Source organism: Taudactylus pleione, unplaced genomic scaffold, assembly GCF_031769625.1.
Source record: "Taudactylus pleione unplaced genomic scaffold, aTauple2 ptg000404l, whole genome shotgun sequence".
NCBI classification, from domain to species: domain Eukaryota; kingdom Metazoa; phylum Chordata; class Amphibia; order Anura; family Myobatrachidae; genus Taudactylus; species Taudactylus pleione.
Window position 1 is genome coordinate 176,448 of NW_028284806.1, and position 20,706 is coordinate 197,153.

General features: G+C 41.2%; 1 protein-coding gene and 2 pseudogenes across 1 annotated transcript in view; 2 read left to right on the plus strand and 1 right to left on the minus strand.

Moving 5' to 3' along the window:
• Positions 1 to 7,005: 7,005 nt before the first annotated feature.
• Positions 7,006 to 7,124, minus strand: LOC148506433 (5S ribosomal RNA; annotated as a pseudogene).
• A 5,477-nt stretch (positions 7,125 to 12,601) lies between these two features.
• LOC148506434 (5S ribosomal RNA) lies at positions 12,602 to 12,720 on the plus strand (annotated as a pseudogene).
• A 4,248-nt stretch (positions 12,721 to 16,968) lies between these two features.
• Positions 16,969 to 20,706, plus strand: part of LOC148506435 (uncharacterized) — a 97,022-nt gene continuing 93,284 nt past the window's right edge. The window contains exons 1-2 of the mRNA XM_088446743.1: positions 16,969 to 17,061; positions 18,846 to 18,985. Coding sequence (XP_088302869.1) covers positions 16,980 to 17,061; positions 18,846 to 18,985 — 222 coding nt within the window. The 5' untranslated portion in view covers positions 16,969 to 16,979. The remainder of the gene's footprint in view (positions 17,062 to 18,845; positions 18,986 to 20,706) is intronic.

Consider the following 20,706-nt stretch of genomic DNA (forward strand, 5'->3'; position numbering starts at 1 on the left):
CCGTGAGGCACTGGGAAGTTTTGCTAAGGGAACAAAGTGGGCAATTTTGCTGAAACGATCCACCACCACCCAGACGGTATCATATCCCGAGGAAATTGGCAGATCCACAATGAAATGTAATGATATGTGTGACCATGGTTTGGTAGGAATGGTCAGGGGGAGGAGATGTCCAGTTGGTAGCATCTGAGGAATGTTATTCTTAGCACAGACAAGCCTGAATACATTCTTTAACATCCAGAGAATTGGACGGCCACCAAACGGAACGAGATAGCAATTCCAGCGTCTTAGAAGTTCCAGGATAACCAGACACTTAATTGGAATGAAATTCCATCAACACAGTACCCCTTAAACTTTCTGTAATGTATAGAAGTCCCATTGGGGTCTCAGGGGGAGCCTTATCTTGCATGGATTGTAGCTGTGTGGTGAGATCTGGTGCCAAGCCAGCATAAATAGAGGTTGCAGGAATGACGAGTATTTTGGTTGTAGCGGTTTCATGTTCTCTAAGAAAGCTGCGTGACGAGGCATCTGCCTTTATATTTTTTTGAGCCAGGTCTATAGGTAATCGCAAGGTTAAACCTGGTAAAGAACAGGGCCCATCATGCTTGTCTGGTGTTTAGTCATCTGGCTGACTCGATATATAACAGGTTCTTATGGTCAGTAATGACCGTGATGGTATGCTTGGTCCCCTCCAACTGATGTCTCCAGTCCACAAAGGCCCATTTGGTAGCTAGTAATTCACTATTCCCAATATCATAGTTTGCTTCCACAGTTGAGAATTTGCGGGACAGAAAAGCACAAGGATGTAACTTATCTTTTGGGTCCCTTTGGGACAGAATAATTCCAACACTCACTTCAGAGGCGTCTACCTCAATAATAAAGGGTAGTTCAGGATTTGGATGAAGGAGTACTGGTGCAGAAATGAAAGCCTGTTTAAGAACTTTGAAGGCTGACACGGCCTAAGGGGACCAATTAGAAGGGTCTGCACCTTTCTTGGTTAAGGCAGTGATTGGAGTTGTCAACACAGAGAACGAGCGAATGAAGCCTATAATAATTTGCAAAGCCTAAAAACCTTTGGATGGCTTTCAGGTTAGTAGGCCTAATACAATTGATGATGGAGTGAAGTTTTCCGGGGTCCATGGAGAACCCCTTAGGGGTGAAGACGTACTGCAAGAAAGACACTTCTTTCACTGTAAATTCACACTTCTCAAGCTTGACGTATAGATGGTTTTCTCTAAGTTTCAACAGGACTTGCTTCACATGATCTCTGTTGCTTCAAGGACTGGGAATAGATCAAAATGTCGTCCAGGTAAACTACTACGAACTTCCCAAGGTATTCATGTAGAACATCATTTATCAAGTCTTGGAACATTATGGAGGCATTAGAGAGGCCGAAGGGCATAACCAAATATTCATAATGCCCAGAGTGGGTATTAAATGCGTTTTTACACTCGTCACCTTCCATAATATGGATGCAAGTCAATTTTGGAGAAGACTGTGGCTTCCCTGAGATGGTCAAATAATTCTGAGATCAGAGGCAGAGGATATGTGCTCTTAATAGTAACCTTATTCAGGGCCCCGTAGTCAATGCAGGGTCTGAGGCTACCATCTTTTTTGGCCACAAAGAAGAATCTTGCACCCACCGGGGATTTTGAGGGCCTGATAAAACCCTTGCTGAGATTCTCCTGGATATATTCATCCATGTTTTGAGTCTCGGGAATTGACAAGGCATATAGTCTTCCTTTGGGCAAGCAGGCACCGGGCATTAAATTAATGTCACAGTCATAATCCAGAGGAAGGGGTAAAATATCTGCTTTCTTGGAGAACACATCAGCAAACTCATGGCACTGGGAAAGCAAACCTTCAGGGATTAATTGGAGAGTCCGGACCGGCAAGGATGAACACCCCAAAGCACAATTTGTCCCCCACTGGGTAATTTCTCCAATCTCCCAATTGATCATAGGATTGTGACTTCTAAGCCAAGGATGGCCTAAAATTAGAGGTACCATAGGACAATGAATGAGGTAGAAAATAATTGTTTCACTGTACAAGGCACCCATGGTCACAAGCATTGGGGGAGTCTGAAGATTTATTTTGCCATTAGGAAGGGGATTGCCATCAAGACCACGGATGGTAACTGCGGGATTGAGGTCACACAGGAATGCCAAGTGTTAGAGCAAAAATTATGTCCAGGAATGCAGATATTTCTGCTGTCTGTTCATTAGAAGAAACCTGAGCTGGAACTAACACAGAATTTCTGAAACACCAGACGTATGCCAAAATGAACCTCCTCCAAATTCTCAGCCAGACACATTCGCATCAGTGTCTGTGGCTTTTGGTGGTCACCCATCTGTGACGTCATGCAAATGCCACTATGAGGCCCTATGCTGGTGTACAGCCGTGCGTCCAAATGTGCGAGATCCGAGACACCCACTTTCAGAGTCTGTAGACGTTGAAATACCGATCGAAGCAGATGCCCCATCGGTCACACTATGGCAGATGCCGTATCTTCATCAGATCATGGCCACCTATGTGAGTGGTTGAGCATCCTTGTACGGGAGCATTTTCAGTGACACGCCCACGAATATAAGGTGGACTATCTCCGTGCATCCGCTAAGCCCCCTCCCTGGAACATCTTCAAGACATCTCTGAAAAAATGTTAAAAGGCATTCACCAAAATGTACTAACAAATGCATTGGGCCATTTTCTGTGTTATCTTCTCCTGCTACAGTCCTACTCTAGCTACCCAGTAACATTGTGGGCCTGATTCAGAGCCACTCGCAATTAGCGCTCGCTCGTTCAGAAAAAGGGGGTGGCTATTCTAATGAACCGTTCGCTCCTTGCGGTCTGTTGACGCCTCCATGTCTGAACGAGCGAGCAAAACATACGCTCGTTTATTTGATAAAATTGCCCCCTGGCCGCTGGCATCATACGTCATGTCCGCTATTTATTAGATTAATCGAGTACATCGAACAGCGTATGAACTGCTCGCTAGTCTTGTGGTTGGTTTTTCCTACCGCAATCTTGCGAGCAGTTTTGGCTAAAAGACACCCAACTGACGTGGTTGATGACGCTGCTGTATTAATTATGCACACCCATAAAACGCCCGCTTTGACCTTTAAGCACGCCTGCGTTCGGATCTCCACTCCCCGTTTTCAAACACCTTACCCTGTTACCACCCACATACGCCTCATTCTGTCACTCAAAATAGCAGGCACTCGCTATCTAGCGGACAAACAATTTTCCGCCGCACAGACTGGTTCGTGCATGCGTATTACAATCCGTACGCATGCGCAATTGTGCAAACATCGCTCGGAGCGATATAGCAGCCGCTAACGAGCGGCTCTGAATCAGGCCCTGTGTTCATCCAGCATTTCATGTCTCTTAAACTAAGAAAACTTTTCCAGGATTCAGAAATCAAGGGTCTCCTCAACATGATAAAATTTGTGGTCATGTGGATTACATTGTGGAGTGGATTCTCAACTCCTGTTCAGTCGGGAGGCATGTTCGACTTCAAATTAAATGGAAGCGGTTTAGCTTGGAGGATTGGTTCTGGGAACCTTTCAAAAATATTCATGTTGACCTTCAACATTTGTTTCATCAGAATCCAAACAAGCCTGGTATACCTGGAAGTTGCCCTCGAGCAAAGAGCTTGCTGTCAGAACTCACCAGAGCATCGCAGGTTGGTGTATTGCAGGATACAGGAAGGTCTGCTGCGGTGGTCCAGGTGTAGTTGTCTCTTGCCAGCTGAGGTCTACATGGTATCAGGGCATTCATAATTAGAGATCATGGCAGTTTTCTACCATGGCGATCCTCTGGGACGCTGCCAGCATCTTGGTCCCACAGTGCATAACATGTCATTGTTGTACCAGTCTCCCACTCCCTCCGTGGATGACGTCTCCTGCCAACTCCACCTATGGCATCCCAAGGACAAAGTGCTTGGTTATTGCTACAAGCTATGGGTGTTCAGAGTGTGTTCTCCTACATCTTGTTTCCAGAAGTCTCTTGTCCGGTTTGCAGTGAACCGACCTCTGCCTGCATATTTCACCAGTCTTTGGGTCTCTCTTGAACTGTGCCTTACTACTTCAATCTCACGGTGTACCGAACGCTGCTTATATATTGTATCTGTTACCAGATTGTCCTGATGTTTTATCACGGTGCCATACAGTTCAACTGTGTTCCAGCTGGTTTGTACTCTGAACCACCAGAGTTTCCTATGAACTATACTCTGCAAAAGAGGATCTTTATTAGTGCCTATTTGAATTCCGCTCCACTCCATGCAATTGCTTTGCAGTTCTCAACAGTGACGCCTGCTGCCAGCTTTCAGAGCCCACTTCTATATCTCAAAAACAAAAAGCACTTACTGTGACCAGATGACCTCACTCGGATGACCACACAGATATTTGTTACCGATAGAACAGAGGGTGGGTCCTCATCTTATCCACGTGGGGGGAGTCAGTATGTGACAAGTATAAGTTTGTTTGCTGACAGCTCAGTTCACAACATCAAACCAACTGTTTGCTGTGCCTGAAAAGAATAAAGCTTCATGACATATATAAAAAATTCAATCTATTTTCCAACAGTAATTTCCTCAACATCGTGTTTCACTCATCAGCTATAATAAAGGATTGACCGCTTCACAATTTTCTTAGCAGCCTATCGGTATTAGAGAGTAATATTTACTCCGTTTTGAAAATGTTCACATTGTAATTGATAGAGGTCCACCAGAAGCGGATTGCGTGAGATGTGGATGATATGGATAAAATAACTGTTAGGAGTAAATTTACTAAAGTGAGAGTTTTTAGCAGTGGAGATGTTGCCTATAGCACCCAATCAGATTCTAGCTATTATCTTAAAGAAGGTGCTAGTTAAATGTTAAGTAGAATCTGATTGGTTGGTATGGGCAACATTTCCACTTCTAAAAACTCTCACTTGAGTAAATTTACCCATTAGACTGATAGGTGGGGTAGGTCCTCTCCAAACCTACCTCGGATTTTTCCTGGCGTGCTTACTCGTGTGACCAGTCTATGGCGGTTGAACTGTAATAAGGATCTTGAAGGTAGTTTGAAATCCAGTTTGACTATTGGATGACCATCTCACCCCTGCTATATATATATATATATATATATATATATATGCAGCAGAAGATCACAGCGCCAGTTGGGTGCAAATCCCTCAATGTGGTATTTTATCAGTTGTGTGTCTATTGTCTCACACTAAAATTTGTAATAATGTGACACTATTATAATGCACCCCCAAGAATGTGTGAGTGTCAGCTCAACCAGCAAAATAATGTAACAGTGGTGATCTATTACATATACAAACAAATAGAAAATACAAGGAGCTGGTATAGAGCGCCTACTGTGCTTATATAGCTTATTATAAAGTGCTAACAATATAAAGTGATATCGTGCAATAAAAGTGCTAATGCAAGGATAGTAATATCAAATTATCACTATCCTCAAATATTTATGCAATTTGTTATATATAGAGTATAACTTATAAAATAACAACGGTCTGTATGACTAAAGTGCTATTGCAGAGATCCTTCAAGGATCATAAACTGAATTAACAATCACAACATTCCATAAACGTGTGCAAAAAATGCATAAATAATTTAAAATGTGAATCAATAAAAGTGCAAAAATTCATTTAAAATAACAAATTAATTTTAATCAGACACAACAATAGATATCCTCCTACATGAAGGATAAATGACATAAAAACACATAAAACCATGGACAAAAATGTGTATATATAAAAAAGGACTATAAATTTATCAGAATAAATAGGAATAAAAATCGTAGCTTATCTGATAAAAATGGCAAGTTCATGAATGGAAAGATAATAGCAGCCTCCAACGCGTTTCGTCCGTATCCTGGACTTCTTCAAGGGATATTTTAGCTCCTGTGGGGTATCCAATATTTATACCCCCTCTAATAATGACAAACAAGAATTGACAGAGCTCCTTAGTGACATCACTTCCGGTTTTCTAAACAGTTCCTCTCTATTAAAGTGGAGTAACCACTTAGAATCACATTAGGCCATTTCCTTTATTAAAACATTGTTAAATTGGAAGTCTGTTTCCTAAATATAAATTATTTGCTAGCATATTACTCCTTCCTTGCTGTGTATCGCGTCGCGTCACTTCCGCCCTTGTTATTCGTGCATCGCGGTCCTTCCGCCCTTACTTAAACAGTTCACTACATCACTTCCTCCTCCGTTGTCAACATCCCCATTGCGCGCTATGCCTCCTCCTTCCTTGTGCAGGATAGGACCTTTTATCCACTCGTCCGCCCTTCACGTGTGTCACGTCCAGCGTCAAAGCATCTCCAGTTACTGGCGGCCTCCATCTTTGTACTCTAAATGTATCCTTTGCCCGCGGCCATCTTGCTACTCTCATAAGTTCCATTTTCTTTGCCATATTTATGCTCCCATCTGCATCATGTTATTTATAATCCTGGGGATAGTAGTTTAGTTATTATTTCCTATATGGAATAATGGATGACAATATTAGTTTAAATATATATAACCAGCCATATGCTTGGACTCTAAAAAATGATGAGAAATTGTGACAGTTTCTAATTATTCTCCACACCTATTCAGAATCATAACTAGAATTCAAACAACTCCATAAATAAATAAATATCACATATATTGATGTATAATGTAGACTTATATGTGGACACTAGTAAAAAATCCTAAAATCATACTATTGGGGACTAATATAGTACATCCTTAAAAAATAATAAGTAATGATGATATTAAAAATTCTTCTTAAAAAAAAATGGATGGCAATCTTCTTTAGGGATTTTATAGTTCATATGCATATATATATATATAGTCTTTTCACTCTGTAGGGTCAGTTGGTTCTTATGTGAGTCTTGAAACATGTAATCGATATTGTTGCATTCTGGAAATTCTTACTCCCATCTTCGGATTTATAAATCAGAGAATTCTTCTTAGGTCGTATGTCTTGGGGGATTCATGCTTATATGTCACATAAAGATACTACCGTACCTGGTCTTCCATAGAGGTCTCCCATCCAAGTACTAACCAGGCCCAATGGTGCTTAGCTTCCAAGATCAGACGAGATTGGGCGCTCTAACCCAGGTATGACGGTAGGTTATATTAGGACCTAACATGAAATCCCTTTTATCTTTTTCATCTTCATTAAAGAAATGGTGCTATCTCATAATTATCGTTAAATCCTCTAGGAGTCATAGTGTCCAATTCGAAAATCCAGAACATCTCACGTTTGGATAATTTATTTGCAAGATCTCCTCCTCTCTCTCCCAATTCCACATGTTCTATAGCTTTGAACGTTAGGTCATCTGGATCCGATCTATGGTGTGAAATAAAGTGTCTTGACACCATATGAGTCTCCACCTTGTTCTTGATATTCCTTATATGTTCTTGTATACGAAGTTTTAAAGGTCGTTTGGTCTTTCCTACATATTTTATTCCACATGAACATTCCAAGAGGTAAATGACTGAAGTTGAATTGCAATTAAGATGTTGTTTAATTTTGTATTCCTTGGTATTTGCAGAATTACTGAAGTTTTTTCTCTGCCGATGTAAAAATTTGCATATATTGCACTTGCACAGATATTACTGCTCCCACAGGCTGCATAGCCGGAGGCTGCCATAGTCTGTGTTAAGATTCAAAGTGTTCTGATTATAAGTGTAAATTACAACTACTGCTCCCATCAGATGCTGTTTTAGTGATTGCCTCAGCACAGTTTTGAAAATTTATACTGGGTAAATTACAACTACTGCTCCCATCAGATGCTGTTTTAGTGATTGCCTCAGCACAGTTTTGAAAATTTATACTGGGTAAATTACAACTACTGCTCCCATCAGATGCTGTTTTAGTGATTGCCTCAGCACAGTTTTGAAAATTTATACTGGGTAAATTACAACTACTGCTCCCATCAGATGCTGTTTTAGTGATTGCCTCAGCACAGTTTTGAAAATTTATACTGGGTAAATTACAACTACTGCTCCCATCAGATGCTGTTTTAGTGATTGCCTCAGCACAGTTTTGAAAATTTATACTGGGTAAATTACAACTACTGCTCCCATCAGATGCTGTTTTAGTGATTGCCTCAGCACAGTTTTGAAAATTTATACTGGGTAAATTACAACTACTGCTCCCATCAGATGCTGTTTTAGTGATTGCCTCAGCACAGTTTTGAAAATTTATACTGGGTAAATTACAACTACTGCTCCCATCAGATGCTGTTTTAGTGATTGCCTCAGCACAGTTTTGAAAATTTATACTGGGTAAATTACAACTACTGCTCCCATCAGATGCTGTTTTAGTGATTGCCTCAGCACAGTTTTGAAAATTTATACTGGGTAAATTACAACTACTGCTCCCATCAGATGCTGTTTTAGTGATTGCCTCAGCACAGTTTTGAAAATTTATACTGGGTAAATTACAACTACTGCTCCCATCAGATGCTGTTTTAGTGATTGCCTCAGCACAGTTTTGAAAATTTATACTGGGTAAATTACAACTACTGCTCCCATCAGATGCTGTTTTAGTGATTGCCTCAGCACAGTTTTGAAAATTTATACTGGGTAAATTACAACTACTGCTATACTAAGAGCAATTTATCTAAAGGAAGTTAGGAATGTATTGTGAATCTGTGTTGGCCTCCCCCTTCTCACAAATTGTTTATCTTAGACTTTATTGCATCCCAATTTAGTGTGTGTTAGAGCTTTTGGGGTGGGGTCCCAATCAGTGAGCACAGAGACACATGTTTGTAACTTTAGATATTACTGCTCCCACAGGCTGCATAGCCGGAGGCTGCCATAGTCTGTGTTAAGATTCAAAGTGTTCTGATTATAAGTGTAAATACAATTTGATAACTAAGTCGGAGTTACGCTGGAGTTAAACTGGAGGAAAACGAAACTCAAAACCAGAACACTTTCTGAACAACAAGAAGCAACATACTTATGTGAATGAACAAAATCAACATCTTCTGCTGTATCCAGGCAACTACTTACTGCACTCACTGCTTGGACACTGCAAGTGCTCCCCTGTCTGTGTGCTGCTCTTGTTGATTGATCTTTGTTGATCAGAACACTTTGGACTGGATCAGCTCGGGTACATTGTAATTTTGTCCTCATTCATTTTGCATTGCCTTTTCCAATTGTGTCACATCTATCCACATTAATAATTTGTTTATAAACTAATTCCTGCACCCACTACTCACATACCTCTCCTTTATATATCACTTTTGGAGCTGCGCTCATACATTAGCAGCACTGTTCTTTACATGTATTTTTGAACATTTAACAACTTTAATCCACACTGACTCTATATCTCACTGTCTCTACATCACACAGCCTCCACATTACACTGTCTCTATATCACACTGACTCTATATCTCACAGCCTCCACTCCAGTTTACATCTCAATTATTACCTTGTCCACAGCATGAACACCCTTACTTCACACAACCCCCATATTCTATGTCCACATAATCCTCTACTTTATCCGTCCCTCTCTTCCCCCTCCTGTTTCCTCCACTTGCTGTTCTTCCTTTTTTTCTCTCATCAGTCTGCTTCCAACCCTCTGCTTCTTTCCCCCACTTCTCCTATACCTCCACTCTCAACCACCTCCCTCCATGGTCTTGTTACCCCACTACTAAGCCCCATTCCCTCCTCGTTCTGTCACCTCCAGGGCTGCCAAGAGAAATTCTGGGCCCGGGTACTGCAACATCCTGTGGGACCACATCATGTATGGCTGCACCCATTTGTGAGTGGGTCTAGCATGTGAGATGCACCCACTCACAGGAGCATGGCATAGCACCCAGCAGCTGGAACTAAAGTAGTCACTACTGTATTAGGATGGCGGGACAGTCCCATAATAGCTGCATTTCTTGTCAGGCTGTATATAGATGCTAAAATGTAACACACAAATTAAAGTGCTTCTACTTTACTTTGTACATCTCTCATGTAAATAACACAAACAATCTATTTTCTATCATAGAGATAGATGTATGAAGGACTTAATTTTTACATAACATCAGGTCGTCTTATACACACACATTCCGCAGCACATATCCTAACCCACTGCTCCATGCTCCTTCTTCACTATCTACCCCTCTGTGTCACCCCTGTCTGTCTGCCCTTCCCCCTTAGAATGTAAGCTCTCACGAGCAGGGCCCTCATCCTCACGTGCTTCTCCTCCCCCTACTTATAGTATAATTTACTCCTAACTCCCTACAATGGCACCTACCACCTGGTTGCTCATGTCCTGCTGCTTGTGTTTTGCAGCTGAGTTTATAACCTTGTCCTTGTCCTGCATTGTTTTGTATTACTATTAACTGTTTTTCTTGTGTGCTCATTTATGTACTGTGTAAGGCGCTGCGGAACCTTTGTGGCGCCATATAAATAAAGGATAATAATAATAATAATAACTTGCCACATTTGTAACTCCCTGGACAGTTATGGATAATGTTGGATTTTGAAATATTAATATCACTTAACATACTAGGTGCTAGAGAATCTTTGAGATTCCTTGCCTTTCTGAATACAATGGGGGGTCTGGGTGGTAGAATTTCTTTTAAGACTGGATCCATTAGAAGGATCTTCCAATGCTTATTAAGGGAAATCTTAATGTCTCTCTCCTGTGCGTTATATGTTGTGATGGATGATATTCTTCTCTTCCTCTTCCACATTCTTATATTCCAATAACATATTCCTCTCCATGGTATCCATTTTCTCCTTTGCTTCCAATAATAACCTTGGAGGATATTCTTTCTCTAAAAATCGATTTGTATATATTTGGATTTGCTCGTTACATGTTTGTGTTTCACTGCAATTTCTTTTTATTCTGTGAAATTGTGAGTACGGAATATTCTCTTTCCATCTTCTTAGATGTCCGCTCTTAAAATGAAGATAACTATTGGTATCTACTTCCTTTATGAAGTTCTTTGTAATGATCGTGTTTTCTTCTCCACGTAGAACCAAATCCAGAAATTCAATAGTACTCTTATTTATTTTCGATGTGAATTTCAAATTCATATTATTCTCTGAAATGTGATTTAAAAACAATTGGAAATCTTCCTCCGACCCTTCCCATATTATCAGAATATCATCTATATATCTCTTAAAAAATATGATGTTATTTCTAAATGGATTATTTTCATAGACATAATTCTTTTCCCAACATCCCATAAAAAGATTGGCAAAGCTAGGGGCAAAAGTTGTCCCCATAGCAGTGCCGCAAATTTGCCGATAAAATTGGTGTAAAAATTTGTGTAAAATTTTAAATTTTTACACCAATTTTATCGGCAAATTTGCGGCACTGCTATGGGGACAACTTTTGCCCCTAGCTTTGCCAATCTTTTTATGGGATGTTGGGAAAAGAATTATGTCTATGAAAATAATCCATTTAGAAATAACATCATATTTTTTAAGAGATATATAGATGATATTCTGATAATATGGGAAGGGTCAGAGGAAGATTTCCAATTGTTTTTAAATCACATTTCAGAGAATAATATGAATTTGAAATTCACATCGAAAATAAATAAGAGTACTATTGAATTTCTGGATTTGGTTCTACGTGGAGAAGAAAACACGATCATTACAAAGAACTTCATACAGGAAGTAGATACCAATAGTTATCTTCATTTTAAGAGCGGACATCTAAGAAGATGGAAAGAGAATATTCCGTACTCACAATTTCACAGAATAAAAAGAAATTGCAGTGAAACACAAACATGTAACAAGCAAATCCAAATATATACAAATCGATTTTTAGAGAAAGAATATCCTCCAAGGTTATTATTGGAAGCAAAGGAGAAAATGGATACCATGGAGAGGAATATGTTATTGGAATATAAGAATGTGGAAGAGGAAGAGAAGAATATCATCCCATTCATCACAACATATAACGCACAGGAGAGAGACATTAAGATTTCCCTTAATAAGCATTGGAAGATCCTTCTAATGGATCCAGTCTTAAAAGAAATTCTACCACCCAGACCCCCCATTGTATTCAGAAAGGCAAGGAATCTCAAAGATTCTCTAGCACCTAGTATGTTAAGTGATATTAATATTTCAAAATCCAACATTATCCATAACTGTCCAGGGAGTTACAAATGTGGCAAGTGCAATATATGCAAATTTTTACATCGGCAGAGAAAAAACTTCAGTAATTCTGCAAATACCAAGGAATACAAAATTAAACAACATCTTAATTGCAATTCAACTTCAGTCATTTACCTCTTGGAATGTTCATGTGGAATAAAATATGTAGGAAAGACCAAACGACCTTTAAAACTTCGTATACAAGAACATATAAGGAATATCAAGAACAAGGTGGAGACTCATATGGTGTCAAGACACTTTATTTCACACCATAGATCGGATCCAGATGACCTAACGTTCAAAGCTATAGAACATGTGGAATTGGGAGAGAGAGGAGGAGATCTTGCAAATAAATTATCCAAACGTGAGATGTTCTGGATTTTCGAATTGGACACTATGACTCCTAGAGGATTTAACGATAATTATGAGATAGCACCATTTCTTTAATGAAGATGAAAAAGATAAAAGGGATTTCATGTTAGGTCCTAATATAACCTACCGTCATACCTGGGTTAGAGCGCCCAATCTCGTCTGATCTTGGAAGCTAAGCACCATTGGGCCTGGTTAGTACTTGGATGGGAGACCTCTATGGAAGACCAGGTACGGTAGTATCTTTATGTGACATATAAGCATGAATCCCCCAAGACATACGACCTAAGAAGAATTCTCTGATTTATAAATCCGAAGATGGGAGTAAGAATTTCCAGAATGCAACAATATCGATTACATGTTTCAAGACTCACATAAGAACCAACTGACCCTACACAGTGAAAAGACTATATATATATATATGCATATGAACTATAAAATCCCTAAAGAAGATTGCCATCCATTTTTTTTTAAGAAGAATTTTTAATATCATCATTACTTATTATTTTTTAAGGATGTACTATATTAGTCCCCAATAGTATGATTTTAGGATTTTTTACTAGTGTCCACATATAAGTCTACATTATACATCAATATATGTGATATTTATTTATTTATGGAGTTGTTTGAATTCTAGTTATGATTCTGAATAGGTGTGGAGAATAATTAGAAACTGTCACAATTTCTCATCATTTTTTAGAGTCCAAGCATATGGCTGGTTATATATATTTAAACTAATATTGTCATCCATTATTCCATATAGGAAATAATAACTAAACTACTATCCCCAGGATTATAAATAACATGATGCAGATGGGAGCATAAATATGGCAAAGAAAATGGAACTTATGAGAGTAGCAAGATGGCCGCGGGCAAAGGATACATTTAGAGTACAAAGATGGAGGCCGCCAGTAACTGGAGATGCTTTGACGCTGGACGTGACACACGTGACGGGCGGACGAGTGGATAAAAGGTCCTATCCTGCACAAGGAAGGAGGAGGCATAGCGCGCAATGGGGATGTTGACAACGGAGGAGGAAGTGATGTAGTGAACTGCTTAAGTAAGGGCGGAAGGACCGCGATGCACGAATAACAAGGGCGGAAGTGACGCGACGCGATACACAGCAAGGAAGGAGTAATATGCTAGCAAATAATTTATATTTAGGAAACAGACTTCCAATTTAACAATGTTTTAATAAAGGAAATGGCCTAATGTGATTCTAAGTGGTTACTCCACTTTAATAGAGAGGAACTGTTTAGAAAACCGGAAGTGATGTCACTAAGGAGCTCTGTCAATTCTTGTTTGTCATTATTAGAGGGGGTATAAATATTGGATACCCCACAGGAGCTAAAATATCCCTTGAAGAAGTCCAGGATACGGACGAAACGCGTTGGAGGCTGCTATTATCTTTCCATTCATGAACTTGCCATTTTTATCAGATAAGCTACGATTTTTATTCCTATTTATTCTGATAAATTTATAGTCCTTTTTTATATATACACATTTTTGTCCATGGTTTTATGTGTTTTTATGTCATTTATCCTTCATGTAGGAGGATATCTATTGTTGTGTCTGATTAAAATTAATTTGTTATTTTAAATGAATTTTTGCACTTTTATTGATTCACATTTTAAATTATTTATGCATTTTTTGCACACGTTTATGGAATGTTATGATTGTTAATTCAGTTTATGATCCTTGAAGGATCTCTGCAATAGCACTTTAGTCATACAGACCGTTGTTATTTTATAAGTTATACTCTATATATAACAAATTGCATAAATATTTGAGGATAGTGATAATTTGATATTACTATCCTTGCATTAGCACTTTTATTGCACGATATCACTTTATATTGTTAGCACTTTATAATAAGCTATATAAGCACAGTAGGCGCTCTATACCAGCTCCTTGTATTTTCTATATATATATATATATATATATATATCAGCTCCACCCCTCAGCTGCTCCACCACTCCTGCTCCCACTTCTATCCCCCACCTGATCCCATCCCGGATAAAAATTTCATAATAAAAGTTATGTTTGAAATTATAGGACCAATGCACCCTAATACTATCATATGATGACTGACTGACTCATCAATGCCCAGCCCAATCCCCTGGACCTAATTTAGGAACATGAAAATCAAGGAGCATATGCCCTCCATGACGTAGGTGCCCACTAGGAAGGGATGCCTCAGGACACTTGCAGAGGTGCCTCAGGTTGGTGGTCCAGCACCAAATCAAATTCTTTATGGTCAATGTAATGTAAATATGTGCACAAACAGAAGTGCAAACCTGTACACCACCACATAACTGAGCCTAAGGATGACAGGTAAGCTCAATTTACTTCACTTCATTTTTTTCTGAATTTCTCAATAACAAACTTAATCTTAGGGGTGCCATGTAAACAATGATGATACTCTAGGGCGCCGTGATTCAAAAAAGTTTGTTAACCACTGATCTAAGGTCTACCCTGGTGAAACCGGGTTCATCTGCTAATATATATATGTATATACTGTATACTAGGAAAGGGTAAGAAACAAGCGCTCTCTGGTGCAATAAATTAGTAGTAAAAGGAGATACAAAGGGGCATATGCAATTGGGCGCAAGGTTTAGCGTGGTTAAAAACCTTGCGTCCAGTTGTAGAGTACTGTGGGTATGCACGCTCCCGATACCTGCTGTATCAAAATATTCAGAGCTGAAAACCATGCGGCGCGAGAAAAGGAAATAAAGATTCTTCACTTACCTGCCCGGGGGTCTCCGTGGCTCCTGGTGGCCTCCCCTCCATCTTCTCTCTGGAGAGGAGGCTGCTGGGAGTCCTGGGGGCTGCTGGTAGGCTCCAGGGGCTGGTGGGTGGGGCAAGGGCTGCTGGGAGATGTAGTTCTCCCAGCACCCCTTCCGGGGAAGGGGGGGGAGCACACACACTTACAAACACACACTGACATACCCTGCAGCAGAGGACCGAGGACCCGGCTTCCGGCGCTGGATACAGAAGACAGCACTGCAGTAGGTGAGTAAATTAGTCCTCAAGGGGGGTGCCGCCGAGATCTGGAGGTGCGTGAAAATAACCTCCCGGGGCACAAAAATGAAAAAAAAAAACACGCACCTAATTGACTAGCAAAAATCCCGCGCCTGCACAGGTGCGGGATTTTTGCAGTTCACACACCCAGTTGAATAAGCCCCATAATATGCTTACCACAGTGTTGTATAAAAGATCATCAAAGTGGGTCTTTATGGAACCAGCAGGATCATCCTGCCAACCATCAGAGGATTACCAGGATACACCTCAGTGTGTATTATTCATGTGGATACAACAAATATATGCTCCCATGGTATAATATTGTAGTAGGAGTTTATTTGTACACACCACATATAAATACAAAATATAATAAAATCTTACATTCAGTTGCACCGGTTGAAGAAAGTACTGGTACAACGCTATACACTCAATGCGTTTCGTCTCTTATGCCCAGGATTAGACTGGTGGCCAGCAGTGATTGGGACACTGGGGCCGTAGTCGTGGGTGCAGGGGCACTGGGAGGTTCCTCACTATGGTTTCACAATTGGAGACAAACTGATGGTACAGTTGATCATCAAGTGGTGAGTGATGTAGAAGCCTCAGTGAAGTGGTGAGATTATCAACATTTCCAGGCCCCTTACAAGACCCCCTCCCATGCCCCCCAAATGGTGGCTCACCACACCAGTGAGTTGTACCTTTAGTCTAATGATCATTGTTTGATAGTGGAAAGGTTCTCAGTTCCAGCTGTAATGCTGTGATTATTCCCCTTGCATAATCCATTCTTCAATAAAGTTCCCATTGTGAATGAGATCTGAATAGTAGCATCAAATCAACATTAATCACCCACAACAGGAGTATGCACAGGTTGGACCATTGAGAGGACACACGAGCTTGGACACTGAGTGGGGCCCCGCCAGGCCTCTCCAACCAGTCCGGGCCCGGTCGAGTACTGTGGAGTGTGCAGGACACTAGATAGAACTATGAAAAAAGTGATTGTGTCACCATGCTGTAATCTTTGTCATCAAGTCATTGCCCTGATTGTTAGTGAAGGAGGAGGAGGAGGATGTACCCTGCTGCAGCAGTGCCACATCTGAGCTGACCAGCAGTATTTGCCATTAAAGGTATCTAGTCATCTGATTGCTGAACTAGGGAGACTAGTAGGTGCCTGTTTTTCCATCATATATTATATTTTCTGAAGATTTAAACCACGAGAAAATGGCCGCAGCTGTCCAGCGCATAAGGACCGGTTTCACTATGAAATTTGATATTGACCCGGCTCCTAGTGTTTGCTTCCACTAGGTACTAGGGGGTGTGACGTCACACGCTCCATATATGGTCATCCCCCTTGACCGCACTAGACGGGAACACTAGCCAATCAGCGCTCTAGAACCACCGTCTCCCGCCTAATCACAGCTGAGGGCTACATGTGAGGGCGGGACTGCAGCCACCTGGGGAAGGATAAATCGGGCACCATCCGGCGAATGGAACGCACGCTGCACAACCCGGAAGTCAGATTTAAAGAGATGCTTCTGTATTTATATCATACACTCCTAGAGGCTGCAGGTAGGTAGCTCATATTGTCACCTCATACACAGGAAGGCAGGAGCCTGCTGCTAGAGTGCCATGAGCATGTAGTCAGGTAGGAAGTGGTTATTTATCAGATTTATTCCTATTTTATACAATATACCATGACCCCTGCCATGTGAGCCGCATAATCAGAGGATTGGTCTCTATACAAGTCTTGCCACAGATGGTTACACCATATAATCTCTTGATAATCCTGATAAACGTCCGTCTCCGACGTGTGCAGACCGAGCTGGATGGTGCCTTGTGCGTGCCCCCTACTCACAGCTCCTGATGCTGCACGTTTAACGCCCCTCCCCCGGGCCAACTTGGCTAACCCACCTGCCAGCCCTCCCCAATACTCAATGGAGATATCGCTGTTTTGCTGTCCAGTTCAAATTTGGCAGGACGCACACATGGTCGCTGATGGCGCCACCGTCTTTTTATTTTAGAATTGCAAAATAAAATATAATACCGGACAGCAGTAGCACTGAGTCACCGTACTGCCCCCCCCCCTTCCCACACAGACAGACTTTCCCAACTGTAGGAGCCCCACAGATATTGGGGTACAAAGATGTGGGAAAAGGGGAAAAGAGAGAGAGACAGAAAAAGAGGGGGAGACAAAGAGATGGAGACAGGTAAAATGTGGGGGAGGGGGAGAGAGAAAGATGTGATGAGAGAGAGATACCGGAGGAAGAGGGGGAGATAAATTGGAAGAGAGAGAAAAGAAACTCCGGCAACGTCGGGCAACACAGCTATAGGTAGCCCCGTAGATCAGAGAGGTTTTTTCATGAATTTTGCAGGTTCGTGGTAAGGTTAATGATGGGCCTAGAATACTAGTTTTTCGCTTTAGGATCATTGTATTACTAAGCACCGCTCCCTGATACTGTGGTAATTGTTATATTACTTCATTTGATTTTACATTGGACAAACGGAAGCTGAGATGGCAGTAACTCAGTCCCATCTTTTGTTTATAACTTAGAGGACTTATGTGGGTCTCTATGGCGATCATCTAATTGGAAACAATTCAATTGTTCATCTTCTAACAGTCCTTGCTAGGAAGTGGAGCAGATTGCACCACATTGGTGACTGGGAAGACCAAGACTTCTAGCTACAAAAGGACCATTGGTTTCACCTTCAGCAGTAGCACATTGTGTGTAAGGGATTGGTACGCGGTTACCGGCGCTCGCGATCCCGGCGGTCAGAATCCTGACGCCGACATCCCGACCCAGGTTAGAATACCGACGCCCCCAGGTAAGTAACTTTAACCTAACCCTACTCCTAACCCTCCTTCCCTGCAGCCTAAACCTAACCTGCCCCCTAATGCCTAACCCTCCCGCTAGTGCCTAACCCTAACCCCTTATCCTAACCCTCCCCCTAATCCCAGTATTTATCTTCGGTATTCTGGCGGTCGGGATGGCGGCGCCGGTATTCGGATTCTGGCGTCTGAATTCTGACCGCCGGAATCCCCGCGGTCTGCATTCTGAGAGACTGCCATAGGGCTGGTGCAAGTTTTATCACATAGAATACATGAAAAGTTCATAAATCTATACGTTAACGGGGTCTTTTCACCCATTGATAGTTTATCAGGGATTTTTTTCGGGTCTCACCAGACCCCCCAAAAAAATCGCCGTCAAGGACTGGCTAATTGGATAGTCCCGGGGGACTAGCATACAGTGAGTTACCATGGCTAATTATAATCCCTCATTAGTGTTTCATATTTGATTATATATTTAGAGTGTGTTGCATTTATACTCTGTAATGCTTGTTATATTTCTAAACAGTTGAGCTGTGTGGATCAAGAGAGTCAGCATCAAGGTGGAACGCCCTGTATAGGTCAACGAGGATGGCCAAGGACCAGAGTCACATGACCAACAAAATATTAAATCTCACCCTGGAGATCATTTACCTAGTGACTGGGGAGGTGAGGGAGTCTGGGAGTGTCACAGTGACATCACTATTATCTCTTTTACTAACACAGGGACCTGACTGGGGAGGTGAGGGAGTCTGGGAGGGTCACAGTGACATCACTATTATCTCTTTTACTAACACAGGGAGCTGACTGGGGAGGTGAGGGAGTCTGGGAGTGTCATAGTGACATCACTGTTATCTCTATTACTAACACAGGGACCTGACTGGGGAGGTGAGGGAGTCTGGGAGTGTCACAGTGACATCAGTATTATCTCTATTACTAACACAGGGACATGACTGGGGAGGTGAGGGAGTCTGGGAGTGTCACAGTGACATCACTATTATCTCTTATTACTAACACAGGGACCTGACTGGGGAGGTGAGGGAGTCTGGAAGTGTCACAGTGACATCACTGTTATCTCTATTACTAACACAGGGACCTGACTGGGGAGGTGAGGGAGTCTGGGAGTGTCACAGTGACATCACTCATATCTCTATTATTAACACAGGGAGGTGAGGGAGTCTGGGAGTGTCACAGTAACATCACTATTATCTCTATTACTAACACAGGGAGCTGACTGGGGAGGTGAGGGTCTGGGAGTGTCATAGTGACTTCACTATTATCTCTATTACTAACATAAGGAGGTGAGGGGGTCTGGGAGTGTCACAGTGACATCACTATTATCTCTTTTACTAACACAGAGACCTGACTGGGGAGGTGAGGGAGTCTGGGAGTGTCATAGTGACATCACTAGTATCTCTATTACTAACACAGGGACCTGACTGGGAAGGTAGATAGAAATGTTTATGCACTTAAAGTTACAATCATATGTTTGTGAGTGGATGGTTCGTAGTTTTTGATCAACCCAGTAACCCTTATCACCATCACCATATACTAGTTCATCTTTTAAGGAGAGAGCTCTGTGACTCTCAGTAAAAGCAATTACAAAATCGCTGTTACTCTATTCTTTTCTGACACCTATAGAACCAGCTCACATCATTTTCAAAATCTACATAAACCCATTTCACCCACTAGCATTACAAATTCACATATGTGACACCCTAACTAATGATCAGACACAAAGACATCACAAGTGTAGTGCTCTAGCAACCTCACGAGAATAGAGTATGGAGATGGGACACCTCCAGCCTAGAGCAGCTCCCAAACCATTGACCTTGCACCACCAAACGCAGTTCCCCCTGCAACCATATTGCCTACTGATACAATTTTATTTAAATGTCATCATAATTTTATACCTAAAAACATTTGTTATAGAACATTCACACTGCGTGTTAACTAGGGATGTGCGGGCTTGGATTAGTTCGGATTTTCCCGCCAAGTTCTGATTTTTCCCGCCAAAAATCGGGACTCAGAAAGAGGCAAAACGTCATCTTTCATGGACAAACATCATTTTCCATGGAACTTTATCTAGGAATGATGATGTGTATCCATGAAAGATGAAGTTTTGCCTCTTTCTGAGAACCGATTTTTGGCGGGAAGTCTGAATTTGGCGGGAAAATCCGAACTAATCCAAGCCCGCACATCCCTAGTGTTAACAGCAGCTAAGAATTAGTACTGGGCACCTTATTAACATCGAAACAGTGAACATATTTCCGTAGCTTATTTTCATATATGGTTAATAAATTCATGAAAATTTGGAATTTTTCTTTTTTTTTTAATAATTGTTTTCAATTACGCTTTACAATTAGCTATGATTAGTTTTTAATAATATC